General features: G+C 39.4%; 1 protein-coding gene across 2 annotated transcripts in view; it reads right to left on the bottom strand.

Moving 5' to 3' along the window:
- Positions 1-1,168: 1,168 nt before the first annotated feature.
- arrdc1b (arrestin domain containing 1b) overlaps positions 1,169-24,040 on the bottom strand; it is a 34,824-nt gene continuing 11,952 nt past the window's right edge. For both annotated transcript variants that reach the window (XM_051412572.1, XM_051412573.1), the window contains exons 2-8: positions 18,330-18,440; positions 12,399-12,449; positions 7,205-7,359; positions 6,684-6,866; positions 6,240-6,416; positions 4,674-5,136; positions 1,169-3,623 (exon numbers count right to left, since the gene is read on the bottom strand). In XM_051412572.1, coding sequence (XP_051268532.1) covers positions 3,559-3,623; positions 4,674-5,136; positions 6,240-6,416; positions 6,684-6,866; positions 7,205-7,359; positions 12,399-12,449; positions 18,330-18,440 — 1,205 coding nt within the window. In that variant the 3' untranslated portion in view covers positions 1,169-3,558. The remainder of the gene's footprint in view (positions 3,624-4,673; positions 5,137-6,239; positions 6,417-6,683; positions 6,867-7,204; positions 7,360-12,398; positions 12,450-18,329; positions 18,441-24,040) is intronic.

Genomic DNA, 24,040 nt, shown 5'->3' with positions numbered 1-24,040 from the left:
GGGTAAACAGCAACTACTCGGATCACGTGACAGACGGAGGTAACCGAAGTCATTCGTAGGTTTTCGGCTGTAACACGTTTACTGTTAAAGTAGGGGACACACCTGTACTGTTAGTTTGTCTAAGATATATATATCTATATCTTACACAAACTAAATACATATTAATGTTCTGTCCAAGCAGTTGAACATCTGTAATACTGTGTGCTTGATTGGTAATACTCCACTGATCCATATAATGTATGTGTCCTTCTGTCTATATTGTCATTTATTGTATATATTGTATTATAAAGTACATACAAAGGCTCTTATGTTATATTTCTTTCTATTTTTTTCTAGTATTTCTATTCTTTAATATTGTGTGAACACCTTGAGCAACTCTAACAAACACATTTCCCACCAGGGATCAATAAAGTATTTATGATTCAGATTGTTCTGTGTAGCACTGGTCTCCAGCAGCTCATTGTTTTATGTTTTGTGTATGTGTGGCTCACCAGTTAGGATGTTGTCTCGATCTTTAAAACCAAAGAGGACAAATCTCTAAAATCTTCAGACTTCAAATTGTCTGATAATAATTGATAATAATCTTGGTGTTTGTAATAAGTTAAAGTATATTTGGACATTTTATGAAAGAACAAATCACAGATGATATTTATAGGTAATGCAGCAATATGTAGCAAACACTCAAGTTTAGTATGTGTACAGATAGAGTGAAGATGTCTCCTTTCAGAGCATATTGTACACTACTCTATACTGCACACTTGTGGTCAAACTACAAAAAAGCAAGCTGAGACTTCAGGTAGCTTATGATGATGCCATAAAACATTAATTAAGAACTCTATATATGTTGTAGTGCAATATAAACTGTAAATCTATACACTTATTGGCCAACATAATGACTCTAAAATTCATCATCAAAAACATTACCAATCACAGCTGTGGAGACATTGCTACAGTTGTCTCTTTGTAAGGCATCAATATATATATTTTTCTCTTTTAAAACATGATCTTTTATTTAAAAAAGATAGATAAAACTATCTTTTGTATATGAATTATTCAATGTAGGATCCAGATAAAGTTTTTTCAGTCTGTTCTCTGCAGATGCCACTAAATCCCACACACTGGCCCTTTAAACTGAAAACATACTTAATCACTGAAATACGAGAACACAAACATGTCATATAATTTTATTGTTATACTGTACAGTACAACTTTGATTCTGCACTGCAAGTTGAAATATTACACTTACTGATTGAGGTGCTACTATTAATATCTGCATACTGCACCTGTAAACAGTTTACAAGTAGAAAAATACAAAACCAGACACCACTCATCAATATGTGAGGGGGAAAGAATGAAAAAAAAAAACACAGAACAAGTGGGGCTTCGTAAAGCTATAGTACCTTTTAGTGGTGAAGAAATCAAATCAACAAATCGGGATCAATAAAGGCAACATGAAGTGACTTCAAGGAGCTGCAGCTGCTGCAGCGTTCTTGGAGATGAGAGGAATTGCACATATTTTCTAAAATAAGAATAAAAACAAAAGTCCAGTGTCCTCGCTGTTTTTTTAAAAGCTACATTTGTATACATCAAGTGCACTTAGCACAGTCCACAGGAGACAAAGCAGGAAGAATTGCACGCACGAGCACATCCTGATGTCCACCCTGACAGAGAAGAAGAAAGTCCATCAAAAGCTTCTGGAAGGGGTGGCTGGAGTCCAGATTGTTTAAGGCATGCATTCACAATAATGTAGGGCCAGAATACCATAGTTTGGGTGACTGTCAGGTTTTAACAGTAAAAGCAGTTTGTCTGTAGAAATTTTAGAGCTGGTGTGTCTCACAAAATAATTTAAGAATTAAAAAAAAAAAAAAACACGTGGCAATATGATCTGCAGTCAGGAGCCAGCACTGTTCTAAATTCACAGAATGGACTATTGAGATTGTACTGAAACATGAATAAAATAAGACAAACATCAATAGTCAGAAAAACTCAATACAGCAGTTGTGCTTAAGATTGGCAGTGACATTAAGTCACATTAATTAATTTGGACAAGAGAAATTTGGGGAATGTTAACGTAAGAACATCAGATCACAATATGATTACCCTGAAACTTAATAATGTTGAATTATCACCCAATCCTACACAGGGAAAGAAAAATGTCAAAAATGTCTCTAACAGACAACACAGATGCTGAATCATAAACAAAGTTGGAGTAAAAATAGACCTAAGGGGAACTTATCATCTTGTTCACACAGACACACACACACAGTGCACTCAGAAACTGATGCACTCGAGCTGTAAAAAGTGCAGATGTATGTTTATCATCTGCACCGACTGAAATTACAGAGTACGCTCACTAATGTAACACTAAAAGAAAATTAAGGCAACAAACAGGAGAACAACCCACAATCTTATTTAGACTGAAGATGATGTAAAACATATCATCATATCCATCACATCTCAATACAACACGTATCTCAGTCAGTTCTGATCAACAACACAAGTAGGGAGTGAAGTGTTTCACTTTGCAGGGCTGACTATGTTAAGCTCCAGTTTCATGACAAGCTGAGGTAATGCTTGTACCAGTGATGACCACCGGAGGGCAGAGGAAGACTGCATCAGTGCTGCAGTCCTTATATCCAGCTGCAGGAAAAATGAGTTTCATCTGCAGATACATTGTCCTCTGAATACAAAACTGATGTCAAAGCAAAACCTCTCATTTATATAACACAGCGTGGTGGTACAGAGATGATCACTTATCACTTCCAATGAACAGAGCAGGTCAGTGCTCTTCTGTGCATTGACCGACATTTTCTCAACATAAAGGATCATGTTTGGAAACAAAATATTTTTAAACATGAAAATTTAAATATTCCAAATGGTTGATTGATGTCAACAAAAACTACTTTTAAAAATTCACAGATTTTTGACTGGATTAGTTTAGTAAGAGAAATCCTACACACGGGTTTTAACTAGTTTACAGACAAGCCACAACCTCTGGCAACAAGGTCTCCTTTCAATATCCAGCATGAAGACAGCTCTGTCCTGTTAATGAAGGGGACAACTGAGACATAAACAGACACCAGTGGACAAAAATAACAAGTGCAAAATTGGAACAAGACTCTGAAAAAGGCCAACGTTTGATCTTGTCAAACACAAGCCTTCAGTAGGCCGAAATCATTCTCAAGGCATCACAGATGCAAAAATTCACTGACAAACCATGATTTTACCCTGCCCCGTGACAGAAACATGTCCAATCACTAAATATTCTAAATGCTGTATGCTGATCCAAAATACTTCTTTTAGGCACAGTGATGTTCACCCGTTCTGTCTGACACTACCTGCTGGGACATGAGGTGAAATTAAAACTTATATTCAATATAAGATATGATCCCTTTTTTTACTCATTAGAGGACAAAGAAACAATCTTTGGGGTGTTCAAGGGTGGATCCGTGGTCCATCCTTTGTAACCCAGCGTCTGTGTCCTGATTTCCTGTCAAGAGGCGAGTGCAGACAGGTGTGGGTGGGCGAGGCCATGATGCTTCATCACCTGCTTCTTCTTTACTGTCTACTGTTGAAACTGGAGTTGGCGCTACTGCAGCTTTCCTCGTAAGTGGGTGGGGGCTCTGTAACACAAAAAGACACACAAAGGTCAGTAATATAGTTGAAGCCCTACCCTCTGTTCCACAAGTATATGCAAGTCAATGGATTAAGTCATATAGGGTTTCTTTCATATAATTTTTAAAAGATATCAGTCTATGTGCAATTTTTAAACATGTTCATCGGGTTTTCTGTCCAAATTCTAACATAAAAGAGAATTGTGCAACTGTACAGGAATTTTGTAAGCGTTATCATTTTAATCAAGATGAGTAATAAACAAAAGTTTTCTAGATTCTTCATACTAACACCCTTTCAGTCAGGCAGTGATGTGGGATGAACCAATGTTTTACCATCAATCTGACCCCAATCTGGGTGTAATGTGGTTTTGAGACTTGAACAGAGTGTGAGCGTGAACACAGGTTTCTGTAACAATAACGGCATTATTTAGAATTATCATAGGATTACTGTGAACCAATAGTGAATGATTCAGCAACCACATTTGATGAACTCATTCATTTTTCAAGTTATAATTTACTGGTTTAGTACTCTTGCATATCATTTTTTATGAAATTTAAATTTAAAGGGTGTACTCACTAGCACTTATCATAACAAGGTGTTTACAGCATTATAAAACATAAGTGGTGTCCTATGCTGTCACCAGAAATGTCAGCCATTTTGGGGATGTGTGGTCTTCTGACTTATATACCTACATAATAATATCTAATATTTTTTCATGACATTTTCAGGACTTATGCATGAGTAGAAAGCTGCATTACAGAATTTTGCAGGATTCACAAGTACCCATATAGAACAGATATAACAGCTCCAGTGTGCTATTATTGAACATGTGATTTGAGCCGGGTGATTTACCTTTTAGGAAGGACATATAACAGCACTATTACAAGAGTTGACTCCCGACTCAACATCAGCCAGGGTTTATCTGGTTTTAGTGTCTGAACAACTCATCACTTGATTTGATTGTGGTGAATACATAAAACGGATATTCAAAGCACCGACTGTGATAAGGATGACGGACTCGTGTAAAATCATCATCGATCTGACTGTGAAGAACTAACCGTGAGGGTAGTCCCAGCTGCTGTATTCTGGGGGGAGGATGAGAGAACAGGAAGTGGGGACAGGAGTCACGTTTCCCTCAGTGAAGAAAGGTATGGTGGCCCCGGTGGACACACAGAACAGGGGAGCGGACGCGTTAGGCCGTCTGTGGCCCGGAGGGAGGGCTGCGCCGGGAGCGTGGCTGAAGGCGCTGGGGGACATGGTCACTGGCTGACCTGAGGGATCCTGCTGAGAGTGACTCTTGGTAGGAATCTCCTCACTGACCATGCCTCCTGCACACAGCCCCTCATCTAGCTCCTCCTCCACTGGTGGGGCGCTGGGTGTCACGCCTGCCGCGCTGGGTGCGATGGTCGCGCCGCAGTGGATGGGAGTGGAGGGCATGGGTCTCGAAGGAGACAAGTTCACAGCAATGTTCCCAATGTAGATGGGCAGAGTGACGACTGCCTCGGGAGATCTTAGTGAGACCTGTAACACCAACAGGATTTATGAAGGAAGCACGGGCCTCTATTAGAATTTTAACTGTACAATAATTAAGGCTCATTACATTTAGTTTTTATTTCATCAAATCTAGGCATTATCAGTGTTTATTTAAAAGAAAATATATTATTTACAAAAACAATTTGAAAAATATAAAATATGAGAGAAATTATGATTTTAAATACACAATGTGGTCTAATTACCATTTTTAAAAAGGGACACAGGAGCTAATTTGCATATCTTCATATTTTTTTCCCTCACTCTATATTGCCAGATTTGTGAGCTGTGAGAACCTCATCTACTGTAAACTACTGAGAACAGAAACTGGCAAGTTTTCAACGAAAACAATGAGCCGAGGAAGTGGGGACAGGAGGCGATAAGACTGGTGATATTCTAGGTTTTCCTTATTGTCAATAAATCCCATGAAAAGATAAATAAATCCCAAAACCAACAAAGAATTGATTCTGCAATATTGTCTGGGTATCCAAGTTTGATATATCTCATTCCTTTGTGCTACAGAGCTCCATTATTATTACAAACACATCAATCAACCACACTGTTGTTCTAGGTGACATTTTCCTTCATTAAAATGAACACACACTAGTTTCAGGAATCTTTTCATGGAATTTGGTGACAATAAGAAAATATAGAAGAACACCTGCCTTATAATTTAAATATACTATGTATCCAAACCTATCCAGACTTGTGGGACAATTATAGTCACTACAATGAAAAATATCACTCTCTACTCACAGATATTCAAGATAAAATTAGAAAGGAAACATTCATACTCAGCTCCGGCTGTATGAGGCTGGATGTTATAGTTTATAGTAGATCTGGTATAATTATAATTATATTCATTATTCTTAATTGTGTGAAAGTACTCTACGGTGAGTTTACAATGAGTAGGTGTCATCAATAATTTACTGGTTTTAATCCGGAGGCAATAGATACAATAAACAAAAACATTATTCATCAGAAGTCAAGAGCTGGTCTGTCAGAAAACAAACCAGAAGTAGCTGAAAATGTACATAAAGCTGTCATGTTGCATAAGTAAGCTAAGTATAAGACAAGTATACACACACTCTAACCTGAATGAAATAGTCAATGTCTATGAAGCTGCAGCCGGCCAGCGCTGACTGAGGAAGAGGAGGGACGATGATCTGCTCTTTCCACTCTGCGTGTTTTCCTGCTTTCACTCCGGCTCCCTCCACCTCTGCGATGGTGCGCAGGTCAAACATAGGCCGCTTGGTCTTATAGGTCACTTTCTGGTATGACAAAACGTACACAGACATAAAAACATGTGACGGTGACTCCAACCCACCTCCATGATCTATTTTCTTTTGGGTTTTTCCCCAACTCAGTCCATTTTTCAGTACACATGTTCTGTACTCAACACCTAAAAAACCATTAGACTTTGTGAGAAAAATAACAAAATAATACAAATATATCTCACTGCAGCAAGAAGTTAGCCTGTTGAAAGCAAGATGTGGTGGTAAAAAACATTTACATTTATGACTGATTCAGTAATCTACCTGTATGAGACTGGCCAGTACACATCCAGTGTCCTTCCCAGACTTGTTGTGGATCTCAGTGGCCAACTTGATGACCTGACCGGGGATGTAACCCCTCATGTCACTGCGTGCTTTCAACATCAGGGTCCCTGTCTTCACCAGGAGGTAGCTGAACTTCTTAGTGGTCACAGCGTGACTCGGATGCTGCGGACACAGAGTCGCAAGATAAATGTTTGTTTGTGCATTGTTGGTAATCAAGAAGCCTCATTAGGCTGATGCTGCGCTGATAATCTGTTCCTGCTAAGTTCCAGAGAACCAGGAAACTCTTGACAGTCTTGATGGGAAGAGAGTGAATTATAAGTAAGTAATGCAGGGGAGGATTAGATCCTGCACAGCCATGAAATCAAATAAGCCTCGACCAAGACAAAGGTTGATCAAATAAAGAGACACATTACAGCTTTTCAAAGTCTCCTTCTGTGTCTATATGAACAACTTTTTTCACTCCTACATTAACTCAGCAAGTTTGTGCACTGAAAACTTACTTCAATGTCCGGCACCTCATTGAGGTTGAGCAGGTTGAGTAGGTAGAAGGGCCTATGAGCTTTGTAGTCCTTAGAGAAGCGGGGCGTGTCGATGGCCGCTCTCACGCGGTAAATAATCTTTCCAAATGGTCCCTCAAAGGAAGTCGGGGCAGCAACTAAAGATAAGATTAGGAATAATGAAAATACAGACAGGTCAGACAGTTACTGACATTCTAGCTGCAGTGACTGATGTAAAGGACCGCTAAAGCCCATTTGTTAGATATACGATGATTTCTTAATGAAAAGGTAAAAAAAGGTAACTTTTTAAATATTAAACAGGTTTGCAAACTTCAATAACCCATAAAAAAAAAATGCTGCTTGGAATTAAACTGTTAAACACAACCTACATAGATACCTTTAAAACAACTCTTTTTTTCATTGTGTCAAATGATATTATGAAGGAAAAGAAAAATCCTGTTCATGAAAATCTCTATATCTCTCTATATTTATTAAGGGGGAAAAAGACAAAGAATTAAAGAAATGAGAATGAGGGATATGCAAAGAAAGACTGATTTATATTTAGTTTGTTTTTTACCTGAAGCTCAGTCAACACATGTTCTTCAACAAAAGATGGCAATAAGGCAATGCCCGAAAAAGCAAGATTCATCAGGAAAGAATTTAAACAGATTTTATTGTTTTTTATTATTATTAATTATAGTAGGGGGAAGGCACCTGAAATGTGTGTCCTTATCCATGCAGGCCTCTGTCACAAAATGTGAGGAGCCTTTCAGACTGATTCCTGCACATCTCAGCTTGAATGGAAAGACACTGTTTTTGTGACTTGAGGAAAGGGCAGTGAAGAGGAGGACATAGGGAGGGAAAAGACTGGAGAGAAGGAAATTTGAGGAGACAGAGATAAAAATAACTATTTGGGGAGAAAGCAGACAGACAGACAGACAGAAGGAGAGAGCTGTTCCAAGCCGGAGGGGAGGGTAAAAAAAACAAATCAGATTCAAAACCTTTTCTGATAATGTGCTATGTAAAAACAATTTGCATATAAATTCCCAAACAGGAGGTACAAAAAGGTGATTAATATGTTGTCAAAATAAAAGCTGAGCCACTCTCTCACCCTCACTATTCTAATGTGTTCCTTTTTTCCCTAACCCTCATTCAGATGTTAATGTCAGCAAGGCAGGCGGCTGCTCCAGGGACAAGTATGCTCCTGCTGTCAATAAGAATTAACCACGAGCGACGGGTTGTTGTTTTGTGGCTGACAGCCTGGTAGCAAAAAAAGAGAGACTGCTGGTGGCTGCTGAAGGTGGCAGAGGATTGTGTAGCCTTTGTGCTGCAGGGTGCTAAATTCACTTCAACAGGCAGTGCTACAACATTTATTTTTCAGGATGGACTTGTGTATCTAGGAGCCTTGTAAACATGTGTTTAAAGGACTTTAGTGATCCTGACATTTCCTCTGCTGCCACCATGAGGTTCACATTTTGCAGTACCTAAATACAGCCTCACAAAACTGCTAGCATGGCAAGCTGTCTTGTTTGGATGGCTAAGGTACATATAAACACCTGAACAGCAGTCTCTTTAATTACAAGTTGAAAAGTAGTCTCATGTTAAAGGATCAGTGTGTTGGAAGGTCAGAAGGTGACCCATGATTTATTTAGATGAAAATGTCTCATTCTCATGTAACAAAAAACAGGATTCTTAGTTTCATTATACACTAACGAAAACATACGTATAAGTATTATATTCCATTTCTTCCAATAAAGCCTCCAAAATGTTACACACTGGACCTTCAAAACAATGGTTATTTGCAACTGAGGCATTAAAATGCTTCAGTCTTCATCCATATTTAGTGCAGTTCAAACCTAATTGTAAAATGGTCATAGTTACCACTGTCTCCTGTTATAGTTCTTTAGGTTGTTTGTAGTCTAGCAGAGATTTCTTTTAGGTAGCAGGAAATGTATCATCCATGTTAAAGTCACAAGAGCCGTAGATTTCTCTCTCCTGCACCTGGTGGTACTCCTAAAACCATAGTTAGTTGGAAACTCACAGGAACCGACTGATAAGGAACAGAGACGCTTTGTTCGAGTTATGTAAAAACCTTGTTCCTCCCCGCCCGAGCTGTTATAAATTAGCTAATACTCTGTGTATCTTTGCCTGTTCCATCCAGCACTTGCTCGATGCTCTTTTGGATCAACTGACCTTTCTTACAAGAAATAAAATCACATAAAGACATACTGGTTTGATATCTTTATTTCAGAAGCTCTCCAGTGAAGAAGAACATTTCCATAACAACATTGACCTCTGACCTGCAAATTACCAAGTCAATGCTCACTTGTCAACCAAGACTGTCAAAGTAACTCTTTTTGATTCCACATATGTTCCACTAAAATCTGACTGTTGACTTCAGAGGTGTACAGATCAAATAGAGAAAGTTTTAACTGCTAAACAGGGAAGTCAATTAGTTGTAAGATGACAGGCAACACTTGATTTCAGAAGGTCTGGCTTGTCACACAGCAGCACACATTTCACACATAGTTTGTATAGCAGCCAGTAACACTCCCAAATTCAAAACCCTCATCCCAGCTTAGTACTGATGTTTGGAAATGTATCAAAGTTGACAGTTTCATTTTAAAAATCAACAGTCAGATGGGATTTTAAGGCTGTGCTTGTCATGGAATTAGATCATTGTTTTATTCTATTTATTTGTATGAAAACAAGGGTGCTTGTATGGTAGGACTGTGCAGCGGCTCATCTACCAAGGATAAAAGTTTGCAGATCTCTATTAAAGTGTATAACTTGTTTTCATCTCTTTTGTTCTTCTCTCTTCTCTTCCTGAACTCATATCTTGTGTCTCTTTGGAATGAGGCCATCCACTATTTCATCTAACCCTGTTTATACCTCTAAGTGTCCTTGTATTGAGTGTATTGAGCTTATCTCAGCCTACGCCTTCCTTTTCTCTTTGAATTTCTTTGTTCCCTCAGTGAGAAATGATCAGGCCAGCACAACACCTGATGCCTCAACTCCAGATAAATGAGCTGGGCTTGTCAGATGAAATTCTAGTCCTTCCCTGTATAACTTTGTTAAAAAAACATACTGACTTTACCCAAGGCTCCTTCTCCTAACTTGTTACTTCTGAGCTTGTGAGCATCAGCAGGACAACCAACAATGCTCTGAATCCCACCATATCCATCAAACCATTTCCACTGATCTTCTTCAATTCCTAAAAACCTTAATTATTGCATATTTTATAGCTTTTCATCTATTAAACTAATGCACAAATATCTCAAAAACAACATATACAAATTAAGGTACTCTGTAATTGTACCTTGAAACTGACACTTAATAATTTAAGTTTGACAAATGTGTCTTTTTTTTTTTATTAAGTGCACCTTGCAACATGAATGCAGTCTAATGCAACAGTCCTGCCATAAATCTTACCATACTGAGGGTTATAATGTAGAAACAGTTTTAGAGAGGTGTTGAGATCTGAAAGTCATCTAGATCAATGAAAGCAGACATATCTGAAACATCTCTCAAATAAAGTGGAATCAACACCTGTCTGTAATAGTTTAAGCAAAAAATAAACATTATAATCTCTATAATGGTAGGATTTTTTGACTAATTGCATTCATGTGGCATGTTTATCCTAGGAACAGTGTACAGTACTTTACAACCCCTCTCATTCATCCAGGCACAAACTTTAATACACTAATGGTTGCTAAGCTGCCATGCAGTTGCTGACTGGCACATCAGGAGCAAACTGTGACTTAATAAAGGAGGCTCTGACATGGAGTTACAGTCTGAAACGCCAGTGTTGTAATATTTGGACTGTACCTGCCATAGTTGTGTTAAATAAAAGTGCTAGAACTACTTTTCCATTTTTGGTGGGTTTTTATGAATTATTACAGTTTTACTTACCTTAAAACTGACTTAAAACAACCATTGCTGTCAGTGTAAACGCTTCAACAAATTTCTAAACGAGCTTTAAGACCTTTATCTCTCTGTTTGAGTAGCAATTGCTCTGAAGTTGCTTAGTGTTCACATGTAACTCCTGGCAATGCTTTCACACTACATATTATACAGATGCCACATTCATCTGTTTGTTAGGATATTTGATTGAATTTTTTTTTTGTTCAGAATTTTTTAAAATAGTTTTAGTCTGGCTCCTAATCAAGAACAGATTCTGGAGTTTTTTTGAGATTTCTTACAATTGTGAGATCATTATATTTGCATACAAAGAACCATAGATTAGTCATTCTAAGATAGTGAATTTTTGCAGTACAAGTGCATATTTAAAATATCAAGCATATCACCATAATTCTCTGTTTTTGTATATATATTTTTTATGTGTTTTGATGCTGACATGTTTTCATATCTACACACGAACTTTTCTCAAAATAATTATCATCACCTTCTTCAAATCCTGCGTTGGCTGACTATACCCAACTCAACTTTAGTCTATTTTAAAGCTATTCAAGAGCATATCATATGCCTACTTTGCTGTACCAGCAGGGGGCAGTAGGAGATACCTGATTCTCCAATGAGCCACTTATCACTACATGATAGTTAACATGCTCTCAAGTCTGAGGGCCTGAAAGGAGGGGGGGGTGAAGCATGGGGGCATGAAGACCAATTAAACAGTGACTGCACAACAGGAAAGGGAACTAAAAATAACCGAACCCCCCCTCGACTCCCCCCGTGCTTCAGCCCACGCCTGAGAGAGTGTAAGATACCAGACGGACAATGTGTGTGCCCTCACAGGTGCCAAGTATGTTCAGCTGATCTTTGTTATTTGCATGGTCGCAGTGTTGGTAATCTTTTTGTCAGCCTTCAGGAAAAATCAGCTTATTTAGAATGTGTTTGTGGACAAGTGGCGCGTGGAATAAAGATACATTATCACGCTGAGGCATATTCCACCCAAATCTTTAAACATTGACTACGTAATGATCCCTGACACACCATCAGTATCACATATCTGCGTGTGTCTGCTCTGTAACGGAGACAAAGGACTTAGGTCTGAACACTTTGTAAGTACACATACTAAAAAAAGTCCAGGGTTATCACACCTGCATGGCCCTTTCACTGACGTCACCTGGCCTCTGATAAAGCAGGTCCATGTGAAAACTATTATGGGAACTGAGGGTGTGCCCTTGACATAGAGGAATGAGGTTGAACGGGTCATCAAGGTTAATCCAGCACTCACCTGGAATGAGAAACTGGAAAGGGAAACTGTGTTCGCCCGGTACCAGAGTTCCTGTAAAAGAGCAAGGTTTATCAGTTACAAACTGAAAATAAAACAAATGCAAATAACTTGACTGGTTGCACATATAGTGATCATTCTCAGGGTTTGTGTGTGTGTGACTGTATTTATTTGGACTTCACATATCCCTTTGTAAACATCAGATGTCCAGGTGAGATGCTGTGCCTGTGGGGTTCACCTAACTCAGTGGTGAGATGGACTTTCTAAGACAAATGGACTGTTTACTGTTCAAAGACCGCAGAGCCCAGATGTCTTTTGTAGCCAATGAAACTAACAACTGAAACCAATCAACCAGCATCAGAGGAAGTGATAAACTGTCAGCTGTGTAGCTGCCAAAGTTGGAGCATTTCTCAGCAAAGTTAATCAATGATTTACAAGCACAGTGAGGCCAGCAGTGATCGAACCAAGGAGTGCATTCTTCTGCTCAGTTACAACATCCACGGGTCAGCATCATTGTGCCATGTCTGCCCTCATAGATTAAACGATAAGCTTTCTACATTCTTATTCTACATTTTTCTTGTTGTCAAAAAATCCAACAAGAAGACCAAGACCAACATCCCTCTCTACTATGTCTGTGGCATCTACCTATTGATTACAAAACTCTTTAGAAACTGGTCAAACATATATGATTATTTTTCTTGTAAGGTTAAATACATTTCTCAGCTGTTCATCAAACAGGAGTACATAGTGATTGTTGCAGACTACTTTCAGCTGCGGTTTTACACACATTCATTGTTGGTTTTGGTCATTTCATAAGATAAATTAACAATAAGAAAAGTACAGACCATGTCCAGCCTTGTTTTTGGCACAAACAGACAGAACTTCCTGCAGAGACAGACAGTGATATAAACACTAGAAACCAAACAAAAAAAGAACTAAAATGTACATCAGGATAGGGTTCAATCAAGCATCTGTGCAGAAGAAAAAGAAAACCTTATCTGTACATTATCTGTCACAAACTTTGTAATTTGGATGTTATTAGACAGCACAGGGTGAACTGAAGCAGACCTTTCTGTGTTTTCAGAAACATATCTGGCACTCCGGAACAGGAAGAGCTCTGAAGCATGAAGAGGTGTTTTGGAATAAAACAAACTGTTAAGTAGATTTTCTCTGAAAAAGAATGTGTATCCAAATAGAAGCTCTTTTATCTCACTTGGTTATTACACTGTTTGCAGTATTCAGATATGGCACCAGCTGCTTACAGTACTCCACCCAGAAAAGCAATTTCACAACTCTGAGTTTGAACTCTTATTTTCAGAGTGTTTTCTAAGCATTCAGGAAACTAGACCCCAATTTTTCCACAAGGGTTTGTAAACACCAAATTCCAATTTCACAAAGTTCTCAGCCTCAAATATCTTAAATTATATCTAATCCATGACATGCGTGTACTGCATGTGACTGCATGCCTGAGTGTAACACTGACAGTAATAATTGGAAGTTATCACAGGGCCCGAGAAATGTCATCTTCTCATCACACGGCTTCCAAAAGAGAAAATATTTTTAAAAAGTCACTTTCAGTCATTTTATTCATTATATATACTGCAGTTCTGTAATGAGCAATTATCAACATTATTAATACTTGTTTACTCCACAGGCTTAGGTAAATGCTAGCAAAAGCACGAGGGCCTTTCTATGTCACACTGAGAGCACCTTGAGCCAGCCGGGTTATTAATTCTCTAGATGAGCTGACAGCCCAATTAAATTCTTGTAGACAGCAACATGTCTCACCTCATTAGGGACGGGCACAACTTTTTCCGTTGGTTTCAGTTTCCTGAGGGGAGGCGCTCAGGCTGTGTGTGTGTGTGTGTGTGTATGTGTGTGTTCATTTGCATTATGTTTACTGCTAGAGGAAGCAGTCAGGAACCAGCTCTGTGCAGGTGCAACAGCCACTTTGTATATTCAACTGCAGAAAGACTAGCTAACACAGATATTGACAAAAAAAAACTTTCAAAAACACAATGAAGGCAAACAATTAACAGAGGGCTAGATTACAGATTACACAGAGTAGGCTGTTAAAATATTAAACTTCAGCATACTAATCCATAACCCCCCATATCCCTCTAACCTAATATCAATCCTCAACAATTCAAACCCATTCTACCTACAGCACTAATGAATAAAAAGAATACTGTATTACACAATAAATATCTGTAATATACAAACTAAAGTCAATAACAGAACAGTCCAGTTTTCAAAAACATTGCTTAAAATGAACTTAATAATGTAACTTTAAAAATATATCTCCATACGATTTGGTGCAGATATTCATGGTCCCAGGAAGATGACTTGTAATGACTTTGGTGATCACCTGACTTTTAATCTGGTGCCATTATTAGGACAAAACATCCTACATACATAATTTTGACAATTATGTATCACAAATGTGCTGCACCCTTTGAAAAGCTCTATGGGAGCTGTAGTTCTTTGAACACCAACAAATGAATCATCCTTTAACTTAACTGCTAAACTGCAGTTCCTGGTGCTTAATTCCCTAATTACTTTCATGTTTAATGGATTAAACATGATGCCAAACAAACACTATCTGTGCAGAGATGTGCAACAATAGATAATGTAAAATATGAAAACATGGAATGCTACAGTGAGTCTGTCTCAAGCACGGTCTAAATATAAAGTTGTCTGATTTTAAAACAAGTCTACAGTAAAACCACAATCCAACTGCAACAGTGGGAGGGAGGTCCTTATTCCCTGAAGGTCATTAACTGAGAACAGTGACAGGATGAAGGGCGGACGCTGACATCACTGGTGTTCATCCTTCCAACCGTCAAGCATCTGTGGCATACCACATTATCAGTCAGCCAAAGTCAGCGTCGCTTGCTTTGTGTGAGAGAGAGTGTGTGTGTTTTGTGTGTGTGTGTGTGTGTGTGTGTGTGTGTGTGTGTGTGTGGTGGTCTTCTGTCACCCTTCCTGACTCGTTCTCCCCGTGTTGCTCAGCCCTTGGGGGCAGAGCAGCCCATTTTCGGAAGAGAATGGGATACGGAAAATGGCAGAGATAAAGGGGGCACAGAGGGAGGGTGTGTAATGAATTATTTATGTCCTCATCCGTTTGGAGGGTGGTGTGCCTGGTGTTTTACAGTACACTGTGTGTGTGCATTTCTGTACTGCAATGTTAAATGAGTTGTACTCTCGCTCCAACAATACTGCCGGTGGTATTTATTTCATTTGTTTGTTATTTCTCATATTGAATACTACAAAGGTTCTGCACAACAGAATGCCTTGCAGACAGGTGTGTCAGATTACAGTGACTGTAAGTGTTCAACAGTTGAGGTTCAATAGCCATGCCAAATGTGATAATGCAGTAAAAGCGTATATTTAATAATATTTGTTTTTATCTTTACTTGGCTGTAAGTTTACCACATTCATATAGTCTTCCTTCAGTTACACAGGTCCTGTATCCATGTACAGACTAGAGCTCATTCAGTTGTATGCCAACATGTCTGCTGACATGCTACCATGTGAGGCGGCTATGTTCATGTTTGTGGCTGTTTGTTGGCTCGGTTTGAGTAATCAGTGCCTGCTTTGAAGCCTAATTTCCACTTCCCTGTTTGACATTTGGTATAACAAAAGCCCTAATTTCCCTCACATCAATTGGCCAGAAATCACATCAAAAACAAAGCAGAAGTCAGTTCATCCAAAACACAAAAAACATTGTCTCACATTGCATGGCTAGGAGTGTCTAGTCATGCAGACAGTTTTGTTTTCCCTGAACCATCTGTCTCCACCTCAGTGTAACAGAAATTTTGTCAGTGGTACTCAAACACATTACAATACAATTTCTCTGTTAATCTACAGTTAATAGTGCTTTCGTAGTTTTTTCCTATGCTAATGCTACATAGCTTAACACATTAGACTCTATTCTACAGTACACAGAGGCAAAACAAGAAGTAACAACATCACAGTTTAATAATACTCCAATACAAGTAAATGTCCTGCATTCAAAGTTGTACTTAAAGCAGCTATCAATATTTTTATGATAACAGTGTTGACAGTAACAATGTGAAAACAATGGGGTGGCTGTGGCTCAGGAGATAGAGCGGGTCTTCCACTAATCTGATCCCCGGCTCTTCCCGCTGCATGACAAAGTGTCCTTGGGCAAGATTCTGAACCCAATTGCTGAATGTGTATAAATGAGTTACTTTCTGTTCATGGCCTTTGTCATCACTGTATGAATGTGTATGAATGTGTGAATATAGCATGTAGTGTACAGCACAGAAGACTACAGTCCATTCACCAAGAAAGGAGTCACTCACAGTGATGAACCCACAGACAATTATCACCTGATTGTTCAGCTCCCTGCAACTTTACAGAGCTTTAGAGTAAGTTTTAGGTTATATGTTTTCAGTGGAAAGCTCCAAAACCCCCTGTACACTAGCTGCTCATCACCTAACAGCAGAGAGACATAGTTAGAGACTAGACGGTTAATATATTGGAACATTTAGCAGCCAAAGAGCCAGATATTTCCCCCATGAGTTGGTGGAGACCAAAAACTGAGCTTTTACAGATTTTCCAATGGCATGTTTTTTTGTAGTTTGTAGAAAATGTTGGTGAAATATACATATACTGTATATTACATTATTGGATTATTTAAACTGATGCAGTTTAGTAGTTTAATCAACAATAATGCATCATATATTGTATGAAAATGTACAATGTGCATATTAACTATAACTACAGCTAGAGTACAAAGAACAATATTTCCAGCTAAAATGTAGTGAAGTAGAAGTAGCATTAAATGGAAACAATATTCTACTTGATTACTGCACATACACACATACTGCACATACACACATAATGTACTGTATTACCGCAGTACAGACTTCTATATCACAAGCTGAAGAACACAGTCCTGAGAGTTAAACATTGAACTGTTTCTTGGCGTTTTAACTGCCGTGGATTACACGCTCTCATGACGACCATTAAGTCCGGATGCATGATTTGCGTTTACAGCAGATTTCATGCATGCACGGCACATTTCACCTTCTGGCTGTGGGCGGTATCGGCAACACATACAAAAGATGGAAGATCACACTCACAACAAAAGGTCCTGTAAGCTCTTGTTTCCGCGGCTGAGCCTGGCCTCAGTGCAGCAGGGCAGATTTGTACCCAGAGTCTAGGTGAAAAAAAATCTAAACCTGTCCTCTGTGGAGCATGTCCACCCTTCTCATCAGACACTGCTGGACACTGATGACCACATCTCACCTCAGGGAGGTAGCATGCAGAGAGGCAGGCTGGAACATCCCTGCAGGGGACTGCTACTCTGACTGATGGAGGCTTTAACTCTTCAATACAGGGCTGCAAAAACCTGCTGCTGCCACTGTGAGATTAAGCCTGTTGCAGCAGATTTCCCATAAAGAAAATGCGGTGAAAGGCAGAAGGATTCAGTCACATCATAGAGCGTTGTTGTCACAGGGATCTGGAGGTTATGATATTTCAGTGCTCTCAGAGGAGTGGGATAAAACAGTCTGTTTCATATAGGAAGCTAAGTTTTTTCATAGTGTGCACAAATGTGTAAAAATATAAGCGTGATTCTCTAACACATAGAATACAAATTCAGACCTCTACATTAAAGGGGAACTTGGCAACTCTAGCTTTCTTCGCTGGTTTTCACTTTTGTCGTTGCATGTTTTCTCAACGAGCTCCCCCTAGAGCTCTGAGACGTATATTTCACAAAACTGTCGTAAAAAAACTCACTTGCTGCGCTTTCTACCGCTGCTGATGTGCATTTGTTACCAGGCAACTTTTTCGTGTGGCGCAATTAGGGGTAATTCCCCTTTAAGGTGTCCCTTAATGCACCTATGCATTGCAAGCAACCAGCAGAAAAGCAGTTAAAAGTCAGAAAATTTCTAGAGGCATCACCTTTGTCAGCAACAGACAATGTGCTGTTGAAGTACTGCTCCTCCAGAGTCCACGAGCTGTCGTTCGCTTTGTTGGATATCCCACATGAGCCCTGACAGTTCACCTTGATGGCTGTGAAAAGAGGAAAGAAAACAACAGTAAACCCACTGTCTGAAAACTGTTTTTACTGCAGGATTACTAAGAAACGGTTGATTTCATTTTTAAATAATCTGCAGACTATTCTTTTAATAAGACACCAGTTTCCCAGAGCCAAAACATCAATATAAACGCTTTTTGAAAACTTGCCATGTAAACTGTCATTCTGACTGTTTTGTCAGTTTTTCGAGTGTTGAACTTTTTAAACTCTTGTTAATTACAAAACCCAACCCTCTTGTTTCAAACTCTTAAGCAAGCAACACAAAAACCTTTAACATAAATTTTCTTAAACAATCCTGGGAATACCTCTATGGGAATCATCATTCAAATCAATTTGATTTGGAACTGCAGTCACTTTGGGCACCAAAGTGTGAAAAATACAGACCAGGTCAAATGAATCTGGGCCTCTGGTATTGGTCATGTTCATTCTGCTGTAGTGGTACATAATCACAACATGCTGTGAGTGGTGTTTGTATCAACAGATGAAGAGGAGGAGTAACTTTATCAGGGAGCTGTTGTGAAACTGAAGAGGATACTGTAAATGAAGGTCTGGCTGCTTCAGGTTGGACTGGTTTGGATCATGGCACATATTTGTGTTTTACTGGGATGATGATGGTGGCGATGCTTGTGATTAAGTAACAGGTTACTGATAATACAAATACAGTTGTTTTTCCAAATTAACTTGAATACAGTGTCCTCCTGCCTGTTTAAGTCTATGTTGTCTAAATGCTAAAACACTTGGGAAAAACAAAAACTATACAAAGAGCCAAATTGCATTTGGTGACTTTGCTGCTAGTGGGTGAGGTTAACTGTTGAAGTTAAGCAACTTGTTCCTCTGTGACACTGCTTACTGTAGGGTATAGGAAATGATAATCTTCTCACGCTTGATTCAAAGATCGAGTAGATAACAAAGGCCTACAAAAGTTCACACTGGTGCTGGGTATGTTCTGTAACAGACATCAACAGTCCACCAACAAGAAAAAAGCGGTGAGTGAGCAGCAGGAACTCTCTGCAGTGTGAACACCACCTCTCTCTCTCTCTCTCTCTCTCTCTCTCTCTGTATCACGCGCCTCTCTCTATCCCTCTTGTCTCTCTGTTGATCTGTCTGTGAGGAAATGAAAACCCTCTGATAATGCACACAGACACACACACCCACACACACAGACCAAACTGTGACAGAAGCCAGAGGATTAAACAGAAAGATGGCCCAGCCACAGTATTATCCCAGTATTCTGATAAGCAGACAGACAGACAGCTAAATGTTTTGTTAGTGGTCCCAATGTGACTCCTGAATGGCTTTACTTCATTCTTTCAAAATTAATTGTTTGGTTTTATATTGTATGATATTGTATTTTGTGAAGCACCTTGTAAGTCTGGTTTTGAGAGGCGCATAACAGCATGATTGCACGACATTAGCATTTTGCTATGCAAACATTTGATAAGTGGCACTAACCACAAAGTAGTGTACAGCTGAGGCTGATGGGAAGTGTTTGGTATTTCAAATTCATCCTGACGGGTGGTTTAATGCATCAAATTTAATGTAAATTCGTCCAATATTTGTCATGAGACACTTCCCTCAAAACCAAAAATGTCAACCTGCTGGAACAAAGTGAGAGATCACCAAAGTCAGCAGGATTTATCCTCTGGGCACCATGGATATCTGAACAAAATTCTATGGCAATCCATCCAACAGAGATATTTCAGTCTGGACCGAAGTGCTGGACTGACTGACACTGCCATCCTTAGAGCCATGCTGTTAGCATCAAAGATGTGTTACTTAGAGTTAATTACTACTTAATCACATTGATGCAAACATCCTGCTAATACAATACTGCCATAATGTTATCTTGCTCATTGATTTGCAACATATCCGTCAATGGTCTACACAACCAGAGATTAGCCTCATAAAGAGTTAACCAAAATGTCTTCCTGTTGTCGTTCTATTGCCCAACCCTGCATGACAGTTTTGGATACTGACTGCTACAGCCGTGATTTTGGCATTACTCAAACAGAATTCTGATATCATAAAAAAAAAATATCATGCCACAGTCTGTGTTTGACCAATCACAGCCTCACACCCATGCAGGATCCTGTGCTGGCATCACAGACCCACACACACACACACACACACACACACACACACACACACACACTTTCAAAGTGGCAGATGGCTGTGCTCTCCACACCGGCAGGACTGCTGGCAGAGTCTGGGGGAAGGGGGAGGGACCTTTGCTGCCGGTAAAAACAAAAACCAAAATCTGCAGCTCACAAAACGAAGCGGTGCCCTTCATCCACACAGAGTAATGTCCATTTATTTGGTCATTAATTAAACCCTGCAATCTGCTCCTCCGGCCATCTGCCTCATTCATGGAGGAGAATAATACCTTTAACACACTGTGTGAGTTTCTGTGTGTCATTACACTTCACAGATGCAACAATATAAGTGTAAAGGACACAAATATGACAAAAAATGGAGTCATTACTGTGAGAAGATATTGTTTACAGCTGTCTGTTGTGGAAAAGCTCGGTCTATGGAAGGTCAGCACAGAGGTAATCTGTTAATATCCCCTGCAGCAGCAGTAGCATCAGCAGCAGGAAGAGCGGCTGTAGCACAGCTGAATAGTGAATAGTTGTGTCATAAGAGACGGGCTGCTTTGGCAGAGAGACCGGCTGTCTGCCGCTGAATAATGGACTGGCCTCTCCAAAGACACATGGAGCCACATGGACCAGGAGTAGTCATGATGTGTTTGATGATACGCAGATCCAGATATAAAGATGTCACAGACAACACAAGGGCAGCAGCAAGTCCAAAACCTAAATTGAACCCGGTATCCGGTATAACAAGACTTCCCTTCTGGACAGATAATTAGGGAGGTTTTTGTGAGAATTACTCACATTGTTATACATGTATAGTTACATGTCCATCCTGTTCAAGTTCCATCATTTAAAGTTGTGAATGAATGAATGTTAAAGGACCAGTGTGTAGGATTTAGTGGCACCATCTGTGGAGTTACAGATTACAACTAACTGACTGTATTTGATGACCGGGGAATGAGTGTTAATGAATGAATTAGGACTCAAACCTGTGACATTGTAGCAGGCTATGCGACCTGTTCCTTATTATGGGGGCTTTTTTCTGTAGTGGAGGAATGTAATAGTAAGTAGCACCAAAACAGAGGTGTCAACACTAGAAGACACACAATTGCAATAGCCTTTACTGCATTTTCTATTGGAAAGTTTTATTTCTTGACTCTTTCTTTTTTTAATCTTAGGCACTTCTACTTATATTTTTATATCGAAAATGTGCATAACAACAAGTGGACAAATGATGACCGCATTTGTTTTGCAAACTAAGCACAAGTTATGGCATTATTTGGTAATTAAAGCTTTTCTAATAATTACCTTGTGAGCAAAGTGGCAAAGAAGATGATTGGTTCCTAAACCTCAAGGTCACAAGGCAAACCCATAAGTGTCATCTTTCAGACAACAGACATGGGGGGTGAATTACTACATAAAATGAGGTAAGCTAGCTTATTAACCCTAGCTTATAACATTAAAAGGTGTAACAGACAGTACAACTCAACCTTGAAGCCCACAACAGCTGGCACACAAATGTCAGTCCACTCATTGTGGTCTGGCAAGGCTCAACAGGCATTTACTCTGTAATATCCTTTCCAAGTCGGTTTCCAAATTAATCTGTGGCAAGAAATAGACTGTAAAGTTCTACGATGCCTAGCTCAAACAGTTCCTCACAAAGATCTAAACTCACAAGATTTAGTTTGGTTTTGTGCATCTGACAATTTCCATCTTGTCTGCTACACACCAGTAGCTATGGATCACACCTTGTAACTGCCAGCACAGGAATCCATGCCAGGGGCCAGCTCTCTCCAGAATAAACCACAGCCTGAGGGAGACTGACACTAAGTTGTAAGAGGGAAGCCAGCAGCAGAGCAAGCTCTGACTCAGCAGCTGCCTGGATTTGTTGCCAACACATTGGAGTCTGTCCAGGTCGTCTCTACGGTTCAATGAGAGTGTCTGTAGGCGGAGATGATCCTGGTGCTACTACTCATTAGATTTTACAATTAGACTGTGTGGGTAGACAGATCCAGGAGAGAAGATGCAATCGATAGTGTTTCCAGATCTGGCTGCTTAAACATAACTGCTGTGTTTGACTGTATCAAAAGGTTCTCTGATGTGGGTTAGAACCAGGTGTTGGTGGGTCATGGAGGATGTGGGTGAGAGTTGAAGGTGTGGTACTGTTGGGTAAGTAGATAACTCAGAAAGGTGAGTGCAGTATATTGTTTTGTGACATTGTGAATCTGTGAAGCATATCCTGTTTTTAGTGCAGTTTGCTGGCACAGTGTCCCAGAAGACAGAAAACAGTCAAACTTAAGAGGAGAAATGGATTCAGCAGAGGAAATGCCACACCTCTTTGTGTTGTGGTGTCACCTTTCATCGGTGAAGAGTGTTAGAGATCATCTTCCTGCTTATACCTAGCTTGTTATTGTTTTAAAATCTTTCGATACTGTTGCTAATATACCTAACTTTTAGTCCTAAATCTCCTACCACACACTTTTTTTACTGTAAGAAATACAGAAATATTTTCATTTAACAAAAGAAGAAACTTTTACAACGATTAAAGGTTGTCTGAAAATAAGCAGCTGGCTTAACTGTTGGCAAGTAGCAGCAGAACTTGCTACTGTTGCTATGGTTATATATAATTTACTACTTTGGTTAAAATGTTGACCAGAAAAAAGAATGATGTCCTCTATTAGGATTTTAATCTCTATGGCATCCTTCCCTTAAGGAGACTTTTTTCTCAAACTTAAAGTCGTTGATGCCACTCCAACTTTTGTCTTTCACCTCTCCCAGTGCAGGAATTTTGTCCCTCAGGGCATACCTTCCTGAAGAAATATGTGCCAGTTACGCAACACTGTTTGCTGATTTCCAAAACAAAGAGAATTGTTTTATAATTGAGTGACTTTACAGAAAATTATGTTTTCACCCTGGTATGTTTAGAAATACTAAACACTGAGTGAGAGAAATTACTTTAGTAACAACTGTTTAACTTTTCCAGGAATAAAAGGCCGAATTGTGTCTGTGGGATAAATCCATGCAGTCAGAGCTTGCTGCCTGTTACATCAGGACATGGGAAAAAGGAGTCAGCTGGGAGGTTGGTGGGGAAGCATGCAGGAAAGCTGGACTGATAATGACAGTTTCTTATTTACAGTGATTAAACTGAGTCCAATTTCAGCTGACGGCAGGAAGCACAAAGGAGCCTCTGAGTTTGCTGAAGGTCTGAACTTTACAAGAACAAAGCAGAATGAGGAAACCCTCAATCTCTCAGACAAAAAAGAAGAACTGTGTCAGGATTTCATCCTGAAGCGGTCAGGAGCGTGAGTGGGATTAGAAAAGGCTGTTTGAATCGATCAGCATTCCTCACATGCAATAAACGGCTCCTTGGACGTCATTTATACATTCCGGCATAATGAGGCACTGAAAAAGCAGTGTCTGTGTGATAAGACTTAAATCAAGTTTTGGTAGAATTTTAACAAACCACAAAACCTGCAGCGTAT

This window comes from Dicentrarchus labrax, unplaced genomic scaffold, assembly GCF_905237075.1.
Source record: "Dicentrarchus labrax unplaced genomic scaffold, dlabrax2021, whole genome shotgun sequence".
Taxonomy (NCBI): Eukaryota; Metazoa; Chordata; class Actinopteri; family Moronidae; genus Dicentrarchus; species Dicentrarchus labrax.
The sequence above is the reverse complement of the archived record's forward strand: the minus strand, read 5'-3'. Positions and strand labels throughout refer to the sequence as shown.